Source organism: Saccopteryx leptura, chromosome 2, assembly GCF_036850995.1.
Source record: "Saccopteryx leptura isolate mSacLep1 chromosome 2, mSacLep1_pri_phased_curated, whole genome shotgun sequence".
In the NCBI taxonomy this organism is placed as follows: Eukaryota; Metazoa; Chordata; class Mammalia; order Chiroptera; family Emballonuridae; genus Saccopteryx; species Saccopteryx leptura.
Window position 1 is genome coordinate 5,836,346 of NC_089504.1, and position 19,058 is coordinate 5,855,403.

Here is a 19,058-nt window from a genome sequence, read left to right on the forward strand (position 1 = left end):
TTCACCATGACAGCAGTGGGGGATTCAGGCTCCCGAGTCCCTGAAGACCAACAGCTACATTTTCACTTAGAAAAGATGTTCTCAAGTGAAGAGGTTAAGGATTCATAAAACACTGGGAAAATCATCAACACAGGATGGAAAATTTCACTCTCTCGCTTTAACTTAAGTGTATGTGGGTGGAAGGAGCAGCGCCAACATTCTAGTCTTTGAAGTTTACATACACTTATGCTGATTTTTAATTCCTCGTGTCAGTTCACCCTCTGAGCTTTCACCATCTTAGAAAGGGCTACAAAAAAACTTGCGTCTTAAAGAAATCTAGCCCGTGGTTTTTCAACACTCTCAACCTCTGACTTTCTAACGCTCCCGTACAGATGGTGGATCAATAAACAATTAGAAATGATCAATAAATAATAAAACATAACCCACTGCTTACCTTTGATGTACCAAGGCCCCTAACTGGTTACCTACTGTGGCAAAGAGAAAGAGAAAAGAAAAATCAAAGCATTAGCACGGATAAACTAACTTTATCCTTACACAAGTTCTTACCATTTCAAGGGGAAAAAAAGAAAGGCAGGAAGAAAGCAAATAGTAATTTAGGCTCAGTGGCTGAAATGAATGCGTTATATGATATGAAACAGGAGGGGACATCTGATCAACACAGTCGCCAACCCAGTGTCCAGCTGAACACAGGATAAGAAATTGATCTGTGTGTCCACATGCTGAGAGGCCTGGGAGAAAATCCTGCTTGCCTAAATCCCTCTTACTTCCCACCTCCCTCCTGCTCTGGATCCAAACTCAATATAAAGATATCGAGGTTCCTTCTTTCTCTTTTTAAAACAAATGAGAAGACCTGACCTCAGGCTCAGAAGCATTGTTCAGGACCCCTCCAGGCAGCAGCCCTCACTAAGACCATGCGCATATGTTCCTGCCCTGCACGGGAGTGCCCCATCCTCCCTGCCCTCCCTGGAGCATAAACTCACGGACAGGGTCTGGCCTCCTCCCTCTGTGGGCCTCTTCATCGCCCACCACAGCCGTCTCTAAGACACTACGAAGGAGCAACGGACTTTCCAGCCCGTTTCACAGAGACGACAATGCCAAACAGCCGCTCAGGGCGAAAACCAACTCTGTCATCACATTCCCACAAAACCACTTTAGCTCCGCTTTTTGTTTCAGTTTCTCCTCTTTATAGATAAATGTCTCCATCATCGCAATCAGCAAAAAGGATTCTGCAGAGTTTCTCTTCTGGCAAATGCAGCCCAGGAAACATAGCCAACATTGAAAAAGTATAAATACCAAACATATTACAAGAAGCTGCACAACATACTAACAATAACATTCAGAAATATGACTGGGCAAAGTTATAAGCAGGGCAGATCAGAGATGAGTGGGAAGGATCAATGACATCGACTTCAGAACAAAGAGGGACATGGCTTAGCATCTGAAATGCAGGACTCCAATTACTCTTCCTTCTGCTTAAACTTAACCCTGTCTTTCTCTGACTGGTCATAAAAAGACAAAGGGAAAGAAGCCAGACCCTACTTTAAACACACAGAGAAACAATGCTAGCAGAAGTAAACGAAGCTACTGAGTCAATACCATACTCCTCCTGGATCAGCAGCGAGATAATGGTCTGCAGCCAAAAGAGTGACATTACATAATATTAACCCGCTTGCCTCAGGCACAGGACCATTGTTTTTCATGGACTGGTAGGTTTTCCTTTTGCATTTCCAGTTTGAACATGATGAATCTTCTCGCTTGGGACAGGTAGCATTCACAACTCCTCCTCCACGTGAAAACTAAACAGTTACCAGCTAAGGAAAGAAATCCTTGTCACACACTCAGCCCTGCAGTGGTGAGAGCGGAACATCCAGCACCTGAGGCCGTGGGTATGAAGGAGCAAGTCCAGACGGAGTGCCCTCCAGTTTGGTTAGCTGTCCCTATCGAAGGGTCAAACTCAGCTTCCCTGCTTACTGTCAGTTGTCTTTTCTTTTCAAGATTTTATTTATCTGGATTAGAACAGTGGTCCCCAACCCCCGGGCCACGGACCGGTAGCAGTCCACGGGCCATTTGGTACCGGTCTGCAGAGAAAGAATAAATAACTTACATTATTTCCATTTTATTTATATTTAAGTCTGAACGATGTTTTATTTTTAAAAAATGACCAGATTCCCTCTGTTACATCCGTCTAAGACTCACTCTTGACGCTTGTCTCGGTCACGTGATACATTTATCCCATCCTACCCTAAAGGCCGGTAAGTGAAAATATTTTCTGACATTAAACTGGTCCGTGGCCCAAAAAAGGTTGGGGACCACTGTGTTAGAGAGAGGGGGGAGAGGAAAAAGGGGGTGGGAAGGAGCAGGAAGCACCAACTTGTAGTAGTTGCTTCTCATATGTGCCTTGATCAGGCAAGCCCGGGGTTTCAAACCGCTGACCTCAGCACCCCAGGTCGACGCTTTATCCACTGCACCACCGCAGGTCAGGCCAGATTTCTTTTCTTAGAGGTGAAGAATCTACTGAAGACAGAGGAATGGAAATGCCTTGAAATGACGAGACCAGAGAAGAGGCGCCTCCTGCCCACACAAAGCACCGTGGCCCGACCCTGGCTCCGGGCCGTCGTGCTGTGCGGCAAGACTTGTCAAAAGGCTGGCGGTCTTCAGCTATTTCAGACAGAAACGCTGCAGAGACCGAGAAAGGGGCAATGCCACCATAAAGAACTCCAGGAAATTCTGGAAAACACGCAGAAGGAACCCGGTCAAAGCCATTTGAAACCACGTCACGGGTGCCACACACACAGCGTCATTTCAGACAGCCAAGTGCTCTGCTGACAAGTGGAGGCGCGCTGCTTATGAACTGAAGGAGGAGTGCGCACACCACCGTCCCACAAACGGAGGGCTGTTGAGAGCCACCCACTGAGGGAGGAGACCAACTTGAACGCAGCCCCAACTCGGAGACAGTGGGCTCCCGGGGCAAATGGTCTCCCTCGCCACGCCAATGCCACCGCCCAAGGCTGAAGCACCCGACCTCGAGTTCATTCCCTTCAGAAACATTCCCCTTTGGCGCCTAAAAACGCAGAGTAGCAGTTAGGCAAGGGGCACTGGGCACTCAGACACAATCTGGTGAGGTCCAGCTCCGAGCAGGGGGGCGGGGCTGGCGGTTCGCTCAGTCTTCACGATGAAGAGAGCTCACGTGAGGGAGGCACACGGGGACGCCCATCAAGCACAACTGAACGGTAACTACCATCATTCTACCGCAAAGCAGAAAAAATGCTGAAAACCAGTCCTACTGCCCCTTAACGGTGGCATGCTGGTTGACAGCAGTTCCTCTTGCCCCAACAGTCCATCTTCGTTCAATACTTGCACACTTGGCAAACACACACACAGGTGGCATCCTCACCGTGCACACTACAGAATGAGCAGCCCCCGGGGCTGCAGAAAAACGAGCTTCCCATAGAAAACACACACGCTGCAACGTGAGAGATTCTTTCTGCAGAGTAATACTCCGCCAATTTCAACAATGATTTTTGGTAAAACAAACAGAAAACAAAAAAACCAAAGCAGCTGGACGCATTTTTACCCGTTAGTAAGGAGAGTCCTCATTTTTCCTCCCCCGAAAGAAATCGTATGGAGCACCACCGGGAACAGCGCCCACCTTCCAGCATGCATCCTCCGTGAGAGCGAGCCCCCCCCCCCAGCAAGGCCAGGAGCACCTCAACCCTCCGACAGCAGACCACGCACGCTGGCCCCCTGCGCCAAGCAGGGCCAGAGGCGGGTGGGGGAGCCGGTTAGGAGGGAACGGTCAAGGGTTTGGCCCGAAGGCAAACAAACAAATACGCAGACCCTCCTGGCCAAGCCCCGGAAACCACCCTGCTGGGCCCAGGCTCAGACTCCAGCTCCCGGACGCTCCGAGCCCCCGTCCGTCCAGCTGTCACCCTGACAGTGAGCTGCAGCCAGGTCTGCAGTCCTCCGAGCATTTTTAAAAAGCTTCTCTTCTAGGGACAACACAAAGGCGTTCTGTGTTCTAAGCAGGGATGCTCACCCCAGGACCACAGAACAGGGACATGCTGAGTTCAGCTGAAAGCCCTATTAGGCATGCAGTCTCTTACTAACTCTACAAATTATTATTCTATAAGAGTGTTTATCTCATTCTCGTCCCTCTCGCAGCCTTTCAAGCTCCTGTGAGTAGCAAACGGCACCACCACGGGCTGTACAAGGTGCTTTCTAGGTGCCTCCCCTGCCTGAACCCACTTAGTCTACAAGCGCCCCGGAGGCAGGTGCCCTCACTACCAGTCACATGTTACCCACGGGAAAGGTGCAGTCGCACCTGAGCACTCGCAGCCCTTGGAACCGTGCACAGGTGCAGGCCGGCGCCCACGTGCACTCTGTGCCCAGCATACCTTTCCGGTCCCCAGGATAGAACAGTGAGCAAGGTCACCTCGGCCCTCAAGAAGCTCAGTCTAGCCCTGGCCGGTTGGCTCAGTGGTAGAGCGTCGGCTCAGCGTGCGGGGGTCCCGGGTTCGATTCCCGGCCAGGGCACACAGGAGAAGCGCCCATCTGCTTCTCCACCCCTCCCCCTCTCCTTCCTCTCTGTCTCTCTCTCCCCCTCCCGCAGCCAAGGCTCCATTGGAGCAAAGATGGCCCGGGCGCTGGGGATGGCTTCTTGGCCTCTGCCCCAGGCGCTAGAGTGGCTCTGGTCGCAATAGAGCGACCCTCTGGAGGGGCAGAGCATCGCCCCCTGGTGGGCATGCCGGGTGGATCCCGGTTGGGCGCATGCGGGAGTCTGTCTCTCCCCGTTTCCAGCTTCAGAAAAATACTAAATAAATAAATAAATAAATAAATAAAAAAGAAGCTCAGTCTAGCCAGGAAAGCAGAGAGCACTGTGATGAGCAGACACCTGACCACGTCTCCAGGGACGTGGCGGGGTTAGGGATCCCCCTGCACCCCTCCCCAGTTCAAGTGCCTACCGAAGGCCTAACCCAAGGACCCCTCGATTAAAATGAAGAGGAAAAGTCAACGATACGATTTACACTATACCTTATTTTTATTTAATCCAGTGGTCGTGGAATTAATTTAGGGATTCATGACCAGCTTTATAAAAAAAATGAAATAGGAAAGTGTACTATATATAGCAATGTATATATTTCAGAAAGCTTTTATTTCAGTTACATGTGTTTTAATATGTGTTTAATAACTAGTTCTGGTGGAAATATGAGCATTTCTCACATGGTAAGTAGTATTTTAAAAATTTGAAAATGATGTTATAGTCTTGATGATACTCTTATGAAGTAAGACATTATTTCCATTTTACAGGCAAGGAAACAGAGGCTCAGAGGGGTTAAGCAACACACCTAAAGTCACACAGTTAACAACTGGCATAGCTAGGACTCAAACTCTAACCCACCAGCCTTTGAGTCCACATTTTCAAGCATCACTATTATGGCCTAGGGCAGTGGTCGGTAAACTCATTAGTCAACAGAGCCAAATATCAACAGTACAACGATTGAAATTTCTCTTGAGAGCCAAATTCTTTAAACTTAAACTATATAGGTAGGTACATTCCTTATCGAGGTAGCATCTGCACGTGGTATTTTGTGGAAGAGCCACTCTCAAGGGGCCAAAGAGCCGCATGTGGCTCGCGAGCCGCAGTTTGCGGACCAGGGGCCTAGGGGACAGAGACCCAGGTTCAAAGCCGTCCTTCTGACATTTACCCGGTATCTGCCCTTGGTCAGACCATTTCTTTTTTTTTTTACAGAGGTAGAGATAGACAGGGACAGACAGACAGGAACGGAGAGAGATGAGAAGTATCAATCATCAGTTTCTCATTGCGACTTCTTAGTTGTTCATTGATTGCTTTCTCATATGTGCCTTGACCGCGGGCCTTCAGCAGACCGAGTAACCCCCTGCTGGAGCCAGCGACCTTGGGTCCAAGCTGGTGAGCTCTTTGCTCAAGCCAGATGAGCCCGCGCTCAAGCTGGCGACTTCAGGGTCTCGAACCTGGGTCTTTCTGCATCCCAGTCTGATGCTCTATCCACTGCGCCACCACCTGGTCAGGCCAGACCATTTCTTGATACCAGTTTCCTAGGCTATACAATCAGGAGTTGAGGCACCAAGCTTCCTTCCAGCAGGGAGCTCTTCTTATCCTGTCCAGGGCCCCCACCACTCCAGCTCTAAACCCTGGCAACCACCTCCCTTCTCTCCATCCCAAGAAGTTACCTGCATGCACTCATACCGTGTGCAACCATTTGGGGTTGGCTTTTTTCACTTAGCACAACTCCCAGGAGATTCAGCCAGGCTGCTGTGTGTATCCACAGTTTGTTTTTATGGCTGAGTAGCATTCCCTGGCATGGATGGACCAGCTTGTTAACCATTACCTATTGAAAGACATCTGAGCTGATCTCAGTTTGGGGCTATTCTGAAAAAGCCGTTATGATGATTTGTGGGTTTTTGTGTATGATTTCTTTTCTCGGGAATACCCGGGAGTGAAACTATGGGCTGAATGGTAAGTGCATATTTAGTTTTCTAAGTTTTCCAGAGAGGCTCTACCACCAGATGTGTCTTTCAAAGCTCCCCGGGTGATTCTAACACCCAGCCAGGTTAGAGAGCCACTCTGGGCCACATATTTTCTAAAAGAATTAAAAAAAACACCTACGAATCCCCTTTTAATTTGACATCTAAATTTCCTCCGAGGTTAATAGCTGCAAACAATATAACAGATATTGCTTATGAGCTGCAATAATATCTCCACTGTAACACTGAAGCTGCAGGTTTTGCCCGTTCATTTTTGTGGAAGATGTCTACAATTCAACCTGGCTAAGCCAAGCATCACACCAACCAGTCAGCTCGTACTCTGCCAAGAAAAACCTGCGCTTTCTTTCCCACATCGCACGTGTTAGTATGAACCCATTGACTGCCACTTCTGAATTCTAACCCTAAAGTGGATGGAGAGGGGAAGGCGACTGCATGAACCTCTGCCATGAGTTTGTTACTTGGATAAAATCAAAATCCCACCCTGTCCTTACAGTATTTCTCACCAAGACTCTCATGCTTTGTTGCCTTGTTCCCCACCTGGAACTCCGAACTCGTGCTTTCTGAGGTGTTGGGGAGTTTTACCACCTCGGGTGGTGCACCATATGGGATGGGCACAGTCTCCAGCACAGGCAGAGGCTCGGTGAGGTCCAGTTTAGGCCAGATGGTGCACAGCCAGGACGAGCTGGAACAGGGCTGCCTTCACCCTACCCACGCCCGCCCGGGCCCTGGCAGCGCCTCACGCCCCCCAGCTTGAAGACTAGTGCTTGACAACGTCCCTGATTTACGTTACCTCCTTCGCAAGAGGCCCCCCACCCCCGCCCTCTCCCACTCTAGGAACTGAGTTTTCATTCTGGCTCTCGATCCTTGCACATCCATCACTAGGCTCCACGTAGAAAAGGGGTCAACGTAGATGCGATTCACTTTTCTCTCTTTCCAACGTAGAGAGCAGTATTTCCGGGCCGCTGCCTGCGTGGTGCGGGCCACGGGCGGTGGTCTGCACGCCATGCCCTTCGGCAGCGAGAACCTTGGCCTAGCACGCACAGGCACCTCTCATCCCTCTTTGAAAGTCTGGCGTTTTATTAAAAATCTTTCTTCCTCCCTCTTTCTTCCTCCTGTCTTTGCCTCCTTGCCCTATGCCACAAGTGCTGAAACAAAACTTGGAGAGGACCACAGAAATATTCGAACCCAGTACTTCTGTAAAGAATTCACTTGACAGGCCCTGGCCGGTTGGCTCAGCAGTAGAGCGTCGGCCTGGTGTGCGGGGGACCCGGGTTTGATTCCCGGCCAGGGCACATAGGAGAAGCGCCCACTTGCTTCTCCACCCCCACCCCCTCCTTCCTCTCTGTCTCTCTCTTCCCCTCCCGCAGCCAAGGCTCCATCGGAGCAAGGATGGCCCGGGCGCTGGGGATGGCTCCTTGGCCTCTGCCCCAGGCGCTAGAGTGGCTCTGGTCACGGCAGAGCAACGCCCCTGGTGGGCGTGCCGGGTGGATCCCGGTCGGGCGCATGCGGGAGTCTGACTATCTCTCCGTTTCCAGCTTCAGAAAGAAAAAAGAAAAAAAAAAAAAAAGAATTCACTTGACAGTACACCCCAAAATTCTTCTTTCACCCCACAAAAATATCACCAAGATAAAATGAGAAGGTGTGGTACCATCTAAAAAGATGCGAAACACCAAAGAGAACCTGCCAGCCACGGCAGTAACAGTGCCGTGTTCACCCCAGTTCTGGGCTGGGCCATGTTTACACAGAGGTCAGGCACAGAGTGAGGCTCCTCTGATTCAACTAAAAAGCTCAAAAGGCCATAATTACCTAAAACTCTCCTGGGTAGTGAACTTGAGAAGATGCTCTCACTGCCTCCCACAGTGCGCAGGGGACGATGAGAGGAGGGACTTTCCCGACTGCCAGCCACCTCTGGGCTCCAAGTCAGAAGCCGCTCCTGCTCCGAACAAAGGCAGGCAGACAGTGGGACCTGACACAGGGACATCTGTTTAAGGAAACTGGGGGGGGGGGGGGACACCCTCTGAACACCTCCCTAACTTAAGATTAAGGAAGTGTGCGAGTTCATCATTTGCCAAGGCTGGTTTGAGACCCAAGGCTAGAAACAGAGCTGAGGACCAGCTGCCCATCTGGGACCAGGAGTGACGACACAGCCGCGCTCCCTGGTGTACGTGTTGCCTGCGGCTGCTTTCAAGCTCCAATGGCAGAGCTGAGAAGGTGGAAAAGAGACCATAAGACCGGAAAGCCTAAACTATTTACTACCTGGTCCTTTAAGAAAAGGCTTGCCAACGCCCAGTTTAGATTAAACTGAAATTCACAATTCTAAACCATAATGCTATTCTCTTAAATTTGGAGCTGACTTCACAGAAAATTTTCTAAATGCTAATCACAGGACACAAAGAAGAATTAAGCATCAAGCATTTCCTCCCTCACTCTGTAAGGTAAGCAGGAAAACAGAGAACACGCTGGTGCTCAGGGCAGGCACGGTCTCGCAGGAGAGGGACAGATGCACCCTGGTAGCTGCAGAATAAAACAGGCAGTGACATGTGCCCTAAGGGAAAAATGAGCTGCTTCAGAAGTTCAGAGCAGAATGTGATTATTCCCTGGTGAGGTGAGTGTGTGAAAGGGGAGGAAGAGAGAAAGAAAGGGAGATGGAGAAAGAAGACAAAAGAAGATAAAAAGGCTGGGCCACTGAAGTGGGGCACTAAAGAAAGTCAAAAGAGAAGAATGGCCTGCCCTGTGGTGGCGCAGTGGCTAGAGCGTCAACCTGGAACGCTGAGATCGCCGGTCTGAAACCCTGGGCTCGCCCGGTCAAGGCACATAGGAGACGCAATTACTACCGAGTTGATGCTTCCTGCTTCTCCCCCCTCCCCCCATAAAATTATAAGGATGAGGACAGGTTTCTACGCAAATGTCTTTTCAATGAATTCTGAGACCGACGGGCTGAACAGGGAGCAGCCAGGTAAAGAGCGAAGGGGGAGGACACGTTTCTGGAAGAGAAAGAGAAGGAACAGATGACTAGGCCAGTGCAGAGTGTGAGTGGCGAGGGAGACCAGAGGGCAGGACAGTGCTGCCAGGTTAGAGCGGAACTCCCTGGTTCATGGGACCTGCCACAGGTCTCAAAGCAGAGGAACGGAACTGGTCTGACTGGCTCCAGCTGTGGCACAAAGAAAGTGTGGGATGGAAAAGCTGCCACACCCAGGACAGTCCCAAATCGGAGAGTCTAACATCTGAGAGACTGTTAGGAAGCGTGGGTGCCAGACTGAACATGTTAACAGTTCAAGCCCCGTGACCCAAAGCTGGAGGTCAGGACACCAAGCAGGCTCTGACTGCTCTTGCTGGGTGAGCGGGCTCCCGAACCGGCTGTCCGACAGACAGCTCAAACCTGCCCGGGAACACAGCTCAGGCAGGTCCCTTTCTGCATCAGGAACAACTCTCTCCCCTTGCTGTACTGCCTAGCACCAGTTCTAATCCTCCTATTCACATACTTGTTTGCATATCTCGATGTCCTGAATAAACTGTGTTAAGGTTCTTTCTGGTCGACTTTTAAGCATTGAAGAACTTTTAAACAGACCTAAGTAACAGCTCCCCAAACTTCTAGGGGACTGAACTTTAAACTCCTAAAGGTTAAAGAACCCAGATTTACAGGAAAGTCAGAAAGTTCAAATTGCTAAAGAAGTGATCTGGTGAACTTCTGTCAAAAAAACCCAAGCCAAACCAAATAGAAAATTGCAACTCTTTGGAAATCTTTACTGCAGAGAAAAGTGACAGCGAGGGTCGCTGCTTGTTTTTGCCTCTGCCTTTCTAAACTTCATCTTACAAACAGCAACACCGTGACCCTCAGAAAGCTTTGGTGTGAACGTGATCACTTTCCTTGACAGGATCTGTTTATTCACATATTTATTCGGGAGAACAGAACTGGCCCAGTGACCTTGGCCCCGTCAGAGGACAACCGACAGAGGATGCTTTGGCAGGCCCCACTGTCCAGGGTTCTCGCTAAATTCGACGGCAAATCTCAAACTGTAGAGTTTGAGACCGACTCGGAAAAAACAATTCGAGTAATTCTGTTATTTAAAGGGTTAACTTCATCAAACAGTAATGCAAACTGTAAAAAGCCTGAGGACACTTCTTGTTTTTCAGACAGTCTGTTCTGTAAGACACAGGCATCCAGGGATGTGGGGAGACCTAGCATGTTGCTGAAATGTTTTTAGTTCTCACCTACTGTAAGTAGGCTAACTATATAGAAAAAGAAGAGAGAGAAACGGCATTCACTTTCTGATTACAAGGACTTAGTTCCCAAAAGGCAGACATGCAAAAGATCATGCTTTTCAAAAGAGGTGAAAATATACAATACGTTAATAAACTGAAACTTCAAGTGAGAATCTGGACAAACTAGCGACTTATAATTAGCTCCAGTGCCTGCTCCCTAGTCTATCAATTAGTTCAGATCCTTTTGCTAATTTCTTTCAAATGGGTAGGCAAACGATTAATGAGAGACAAAAGTCTGCAGAATGCCAGCAATTTCATTTGCAAACATCTGGGCATTTCAACGCAAAGGACACAGTGAATACTATTCACTGCTTGCAGCTTCGCACTCAACCCGACCCCACAGAGTGGGTGAAAATCAGGCTGAGTTGTGAAATGTATTGATTTGGATTTCTGGAAATGGTGGGCCAGAGAGACTCTGTCCATTAACAAGATATGTGTGCAGAGCCAGACAACTGAGTTCTACTTTTCTGTTGATGTCTCATAGGAGGAACAGAAGGATAACTGCCCTAAAAAGGTAAAAAGCTTTTGCTAAGGCTAAAATGCAGATAGTGCCATTAGTCATATTGGGTCTGAGAAACCACTGACACCAGACAAATAAAAATGATCACGAGCAGCCGTTTAAATAGTCACCTTAGTGCCAATGGCCTGGAGCAGGTTTGCTGTTTGTGATTATAAACATCAACCATTTTTTTAAAACAGACAAGAACTTTTACACCCAAATGTTATCCTCTAAAATCTTCACAGTGCTAGAATCTAGACAATTATTCCAAAAAGGTTCCCACATCTAAAAGTAACCCTGATCTCCTTTTTCAGAACCCCCAAGGAGACTAGAGAAAGCAGTCACGCCAAATGCCATTTGTTTCTGGGTATATATAAACGTGCACCTTTTGTTTGAAAAGGAGATTACACAATATACACTGTCACATGCCTTGATTTTTCTCACTTAGTAAGCAGTCACAGAAATGTGCACAAACACATGCTTGGATGCATACGCAGACTGCGGGGACTGAAAGGTAAGACACTGGCCCACCTACAATGTGAACATTCATGTGCCATCTAATGTATCTCACAATCCCTTTTATAGTACACTTTGTAGAAGACAAAATAAGATAAAGGAAGTCCAAGTTTTCTGCAGAAACACATATGACTGATACTCTGCCAGGGTGCTGGTGATCGGCACTTTTAACTGGTCTCAAATAACAAACGAATGAATGAATAAATGAATGAAAGAAAAATGAATGTTTCTAGAAAGACCCTGTCATAAAGGGGAATGGTGAAAATCCAGCAGACAGACGGTAGAAAGGTCACTCACTACCCCCTTCCTTTCTGTAAGGTCAAGATGTAACCACAGCTTCCTTAGAGCGATGCAACCAAAACTTAGCTTTCTCTGGAGAAGGGTGGGAACTTCGATCCCTACATGTGCACTGGAAGAACAAAGGGCTAACCCAGCAAAACTCTCAAATTTGTCAAATTACTTCCACGTTGATGCTCAAAGGCCAAGTTTTAACCTGAGAGCCCAGCTAAAAAGATTCCTGTATTATCAAGGCAAATAAGAACTCAAATGCTGGAGAACTGCTGAGAAAAATCACCCTAAATATTTCCCCCCAGCCTTTCTTCTTCAGAACGAGGCTGGCGAGAGCTGTTAAGGAAATGGCTGACGCAAACTCCAACTTAACTGACAGGTTCACTACCATCTAAAAGGCAAAGATATTTACAACAACTTACCTCCATCATCCAAGGGCCGTTTTTGGACTCCATATCCATACACTGAGGGGTCCACTAGAGGTGTGGAATTATTCAAGTGAGGAATTGAATCAATTTTAGCAGCAATCTACAGAAAGAAGCAGATTTATAAATATTCAGGAACAAATCATGGCTCCATTCGAGGGAGAAAGGCAAGGGCCCTCGTTAAAGGGCTGTTAGTCCATTTCTCCCCCAACCTAGATTAATATAAGGCAATGTCACTGTTAAATGAGTTTTCTTTTGGTCTTAATAATAATGTCTTTAGAAATAAAAGTTTCAAAAATTTGCCTTTTAAAAGCAAATTAGTGCCTGACCAGGCAGTGGCGCAGTAGATAGATCATTGACCTGGGATGCAGAGGACCCAGGTTTGAAACCCCGAGGTCGCTGGCTTGAGCGTGAAATCGTAGCTATGACCCCATGGTTGCTGGCTTGAGCTCAAGGTCACTGGCTTGAGCAAGGGAGTCACTGAGTCAGCTGGAGCTCCCCCCCCAACCCCGCACCCCCCATCAAGGCACATATCAGAAAGCAATCAATGAACAACTAAGGCGACGAAAGAAAAATTGATACTTCTCATCTATCTCCGTCTGTCCTACCCCTTGTTAAAAAAAAAGAAAAAAAGTAAATAGTATTTTTAAGTCAGCACTTAAAATACAAGTATACTGTATTTGAGGAAAACAGCAGGCCAACAATATAAAAAACTGCTCTAAACCTTTTATCACACAATTCCTTTAAGAAACAAATTCTTTAACAATCTTTAAAGGCCATGTTTGCTCAACCAGTGAGTACACAACTAAATGAGACAACTAAGTGGAACAGCAAGTTGATGTTTCTCTCTCAAATAAATGGGGGGGAAAGGGGTTGTGTTTGCTCGTATGTGACAACTCTTTAGGACTATATCCATCCTATTAACTTTAACGTCTTAACAGTGATGATGCAATCTTACTGAGTTAGAGCTATAACGCAGTAAGCTGCTCTTCATTGTAAGTGTCCGAAGTGAGGGGGTAACTGTCCACACTATTGTAGAAGGGTTCCTGCACTGGAGAAAGTAAAAGAATCACTGAGAACTATCTCAACTTTTAATATTTATTATCAGTTAAAGAACAGAACATAGCTATTAAGAAATTTCCCTCAGAAACAAATGCTATGTAGAACTTATGTGCTTCATTCTCATTAAGAAATTAAATGTGACCTTCATAATAAATCAACTCTGAAAGGAATATTTGTAGCAACTGCTCTTGATGTTAGTCCGAGTTAAGTCCAGCACACCTGTCTCATAGAGCACAGTCTTTAGAGGAAGTTCTGAACTCGTCCCAATGTGCTCCTAAAAGAAGTCTGAGACCTTCTGGGACCAAAATAAGTTAAATTACCTTAAACTAGTGGTCCCCAACCTTTTTTGGGCCACAGACCGGTTTGATGTCAGAAAACATTTTCACGGACCGGCCTTTAGGGTGGGACGGATAAATGTATCACGTGACCGAGACAAGCGTCAAGAGTGAGTCTTAGATGGATGTAACAGAGGGAATCTGGTCATTTTTAAAAAATAAAACATCGTTCAGACTTTTTAAATATAAATAAAACGGAAATAATGTAAGTTATTTATTCTTTCTCTGGACCGATACCAAATGGCCCACGGACTGGTACTGGTCTGCGGCCAGGGGGTTGGGGACCACTGTCTTAATTAAACAAACAACCAAAGACAATCATGAAAACCCAATGTCAGGTATCCTGGGGTCAGGTCTTGTCCCTTCCATTTACTAGTTCTGTGATATTGGGTGAGTCCCTTTCTTCTCTGCTTAAGATCCTCTGGGTATAATACCACCTGTTTTGTAGTTTTGAAAAGATAACAGCATACTCTGCACACAAAAGAGCTTTGAACACTGAAAGGCACTTCACAAACACCAGGGCTGTAAAACAAGGCAGTTCAGCCAACAAATGTTGACTGCCTACTATGTGCTGGCTGCTCCAGGCACCAGGGCTCCTGCGTGAACAGGACAACCAAGCCCCTCTGCTCCGGAGTCTGCAGTGGGTGGGGAGTCACAGGTACACAACGCACTGATCATTTCAGCCAGCAACAAACATCATGCTAATAAGAGAAGATAATGCTACAGAGAGTGCTTAGGAGAGCTACTTTAAATAGGGCCATCAGGTCAGGCCACTGGGAGGTGACAAGTAATCTGAGACCTAAATGATGAGCAGGAGCTGGCTACACAAAGATCTACAGGAGAGCAGTCTAGGCCGAAGAAACAGCTTGTACAAAGGCCCTCAGGCAGGAACAAGCTTGGTAGGTATAAGCCTAAACGAGAGAGAAGTTAATGTAATTAGAGTAGAAGGAATCAGATGTGTTCCAAGAAGTGGGCAAGGGCCAGTTCACACAGGGCTTGACGGGTCATGGCGAGGAGCGTGCATTTTATAGGAGGAGCGATGGGAAGCAACTACACAGCTTACTAAGGGAAGTAATGTGCTGATTAGTTTTTAGACGGTCCCCTTGGACAAGGCAAATAGATTCTAAGGGGACCAGAGTAAGAACACTGTTTAGGAGGCATTCTAGGCAGGGGTAAGCAAACTATGGCTGGTGAAACACTAGCCCACTTTGTTATCAGCAAGTAGCTGCACAGAGACCTTTTGGTGTGCAAAGCCATACATGTGTGCATGCTCACACACAATGGACTATTTGGACCTTTAAAGGAAGTTTGCCTATTCCTGTCTACGCTAGCAATGATGGCAGCCCAGATAGATGCTTGTTTAAAAACATTATTTTAAGTGAGCAATTAAAAGACTAAGATAGACTGCTGATAGAAACCCCACCTTCTATATCCGAGTCTCTCAGGGCTAGTGCCCATTGGCTCTTAAACAAAATGCCATGGAAATCTTGCCTAACCACGTTCTGCCACCTCCTTGCAACACTGCTCCCCATATTTGTTTTGGATAAGCTTGTAGAGGTTGGCTACTTATCTAAGATACAAATGTTACCTGTAAGGATTCAGCTGGTAAAGCAGGGGAATTAACAAGGTCAGAAGGTCGTGAGGACGTGTGCCCCACGCGTGGAGACCCTTCCTCCACCGCCACATTTACTGAGTAGTCAGAGCTGGGGGGGAGGTTTGCAAGATTACGGGCCCAGTTGTTCTTGTAAAGACAGACAAAACTGTTTTTCAGAAGACAGTGAAGATGATCCCAAAACAAAGAAAAGGGTAAGACTATCAGTGAAGTCCCCCAAGTGTGCATGTGACATCACTCTCAAAGACAGGGCCCCAAACACAAACCCTAAACCAGGGGTCCCCAAACTATGGCCTGCAGGCCGCATGCGGCTCCCTGAGGCCATTTATCCAGCCCCTCGCCACACTTCAGGAAGGGGCACCTTCATTGGTGGTCAGTGAGAGGAGCACTGTATGTGGCAGCCCTCCAACCGTCTGAGGGACAGTGAACTGGCTCCCTGGGTAAAAAGTTTGGGGACCCCTGCTAAACGTTAGGCACTCTCCCTGCTCCCTTCTGGTGATGCCTCTTGGCTTCCAGGTCTTTTTTCCTTCCTGTCCAAGTGACTAAAATGTTATTCCCAAGTCCCTAAGTCTTCCTTATTTTTTCCACAAAGCCGATATGCCAAAAGTGTTACAATGGTTTCCTGTTCCTAATACTGATTATCAGTAAGTGTCCTTCCAAAATGTGACTGAGGCTTTCAAATTTGTTCTTTTCTTTTTCTTCAGCGAGAGGGAGGGAGACATATAGGGAGAGAGAGAGACAGGAAGGAGAGAGATGAGAAGCATCAATTTTTCGTTGTGGCACCTTAGTCATTCATTGATTGCTTTCTCGTATGTGCCCTGACCAGGGGGCCACAGCACAGCCACTGACCCCTTGCTTAAGCCAGCGACCTTTGGGCTCAAGCCAGCGACCACAGGGTCATATCTATGATCCCATGCTGAATCCTGATTAGCCCATGCTCAAGCTGGTGAGCCTGCGCTCAAACCAGCGACCTTGGGGTTTCAAACCTGGGTCCTCTGCGTTCCAGTCCAAGACTCAATCCACTCTACCAGATTTGTTTTTAAATCATGTTTGTTTGCTTCAGGTATCTAAAATTTGGGAAATTTCCAACAATGGTTCTGAAGTCAAAAGACTGCATTAAATCCTTAAATGTTAGCTACAAGTTTAACATTATAGTATATAATTGCGTCATAATTTACATTGATGTTACATTGTACATTATATTACAATATACAATATATCTCTTCATACAAATGTAACCTTATTCCAAAGGATATTAAATGTCTACTAAAATAACCAGTTGAAATTTAATGACTGCTTAGTATGTGCTAGGTACTCTGCTAAGAGCATTTTAAACATGGTTATCTTGTTTATTCCTTACAACCAGTCTCTAGGAGGTTGGTGCTATTATTTCCATTTTTAAGATAAGGAAAAGTCAGCCCTGGCCGGTTGGCTAAGTGGATAGAATGTAGGCCCAGTGTGCAGACGTCCCAGGTTCTATCCCCAGTCAAGGGCACACATGAGAAGCAATCATCTGCTTCTCTTCCCCTCCTTCTCCTCCTCCTCCTCTCTCTCTCCCCCTCGCACAGCCAGTGGCTCAATTGGTTCAAGTGTCAGACCCAGGTGCTGAGGATAGCTCAGCTGATTCTAGAATCAATCCCACAAGGGGGTTACCAGGTGGATATTGGTTGGGGTGCACGTGGGAGACTGTCTACCAATCCTCCTCTCACTTAAAAAAAGAAAAAAGTAGATAAGGAAAAGCCAGGCTCTCAGAAGCTGGGTGACATGTCCAAAGTCACACATCTTCTTTTTTTTTTTTTTTTTACAGGGACAGAGAGAGGGAAAGATAGGGACAGATAGGAACGGAGAAATGAGAAGCATCAATCATCAGTTTTTCATTGCAACACCTTAGTTGTTCATTGATTGCTCTCTCATATGTGCCTTGACCGTGGGCTTTCAGCAGACCGAGTAATGCTTTGCTCGAGCCAGCGACCTTGGGTCCAAGCTGGTGAGCTTTTTGCTCAAGCTGGCAACCTCAGGGTTTCAAACCCGGGTCCTCCGCATCCCAGTCCGACACTCTATCCACTGCGCCACCGCCTGGTCAGACCAAAGTCACACAGCTTTAAGTGGCAGAAATGGTATTTAAGCCCAGGCCTGCCTGACTTGAGTCTATAACTACAGCACTAAACTACCTCCCTTTCCTCCACCTAAATGCCTTCTTAAACATATTTCACTTCTTGAGGACTTAAAACATAGTAATTTATAATACAAAGACCTCAAGTAATCTCACATTGCACGTGATCAATCTGAACAGTAGCTGCTTAAGTGTGATACGTTCTCAGTTAATGGGATAGGCCAGATAAGAGTACTGAAGCCAGAATATTCCAACAAAGGCAAGGCCACTCCAATCCTTAACCGGAAGCATGGCACTGAGGGGACGCTGCTACAGATTTTCAACCACTTTAGTTACTTCTCCCCATTCGGGGGTATAGGTGGGGAGGACAATGGGTTACTCACTACCTGTGTTATTTTAAGCACAAGATGAAATATAAATCAATGTGACAAGACTTAATTTAGCCTCCACTGCCAACAGTCAGTAGAAATGTGGAGGAAGCACTGGACAAAGATTCATCCAAGAGTTTCACTTTCCAGCCAGTTTTTCCAGTGTATGAGCTTCGGCAAGACCCTCAGTGGCCTTGCTCCTCGGTGTACACACCTGCAAAATGTAGGGACAAACTGTATCAGCGTTTTCTTTTTTTTTTAAATTTTTTTGATTTTTGGGGGGGGGAGGGAAGGCGAGAGATAGAGAGGGAAAGAGAGAAAGATCACTCTGTTGTTCCACTTAGTTTTACATTCACTGGTGGCTTCTTGTATGTGCCCGACCAGGGAAGGAATCCATAGGCGGGACAACGCTCTAACCACCTGAACTACCGGCCAGGGCCTAAACCAGTGTTTTCCAAAGAGGGGCACACAGGTGATTTTTGGGAAGTGCATGGGTGAATATATATATATATTTCCTACAGTTACCTTCAATGCCTGGCAAAGTTTTTCACTTATGATAATATAGCTTCTTTTAAAAAAAAATTTTCAAGTAAACCTAGATTTTAAGGTTTTAATATATTAAATAGAATATTGAAAGTTAATTGATATAGCAAAAATCATAAGGTGGGAAACAAATTCTTAACTATGGCAATTAATTATGCCCAGTGCACACTTTTAGGACTAAAATTTTCTGATGACAGGTTTTGTAATCAAACTAGTTCTTCCTATAAATCCAAATAGGAAGCTGTGACTATTTCCACAGCTTCAGACGTAACAGAACTTCATACTAAATGGAAACAGGGAAAGCCAATGAATGCCACTGAGTCATCCACATACTATGTCCATGCTGGAATTCAGCTACTGATGTTTGGATCCAGCAAGCAGAGGTGAAAGCTCACCCCACCCCAGGAGCAGGGACTCAACTTGCTGGGGCCCTGGAGAACGCACAACTGTACTGACAGTCTCTGCTCCCCGTGGCAGGAAGAAACAGTATGCAGCCGGAGCAGCTGAGC

The 19,058-nt window shown here is 46.8% G+C and overlaps 1 protein-coding gene across 3 annotated transcripts in view; it reads right to left on the reverse strand.

Annotated features, from left to right (window-relative positions):
* Positions 1–19,058, reverse strand: part of FUBP3 (far upstream element binding protein 3) — a 60,600-nt gene that overhangs the window by 33,367 nt on the left and 8,175 nt on the right. For 2 of the 3 annotated variants that reach the window (XM_066366897.1, XM_066366895.1), the window contains exons 2-3: positions 12,514–12,619; positions 434–467 (exon numbers count right to left, since the gene is read on the reverse strand). In XM_066366897.1, coding sequence (XP_066222994.1) covers positions 434–467; positions 12,514–12,619 — 140 coding nt within the window. The remainder of the gene's footprint in view (positions 1–433; positions 468–12,513; positions 12,620–19,058) is intronic. The other variant, XM_066366896.1, reaches the window with a different exon arrangement.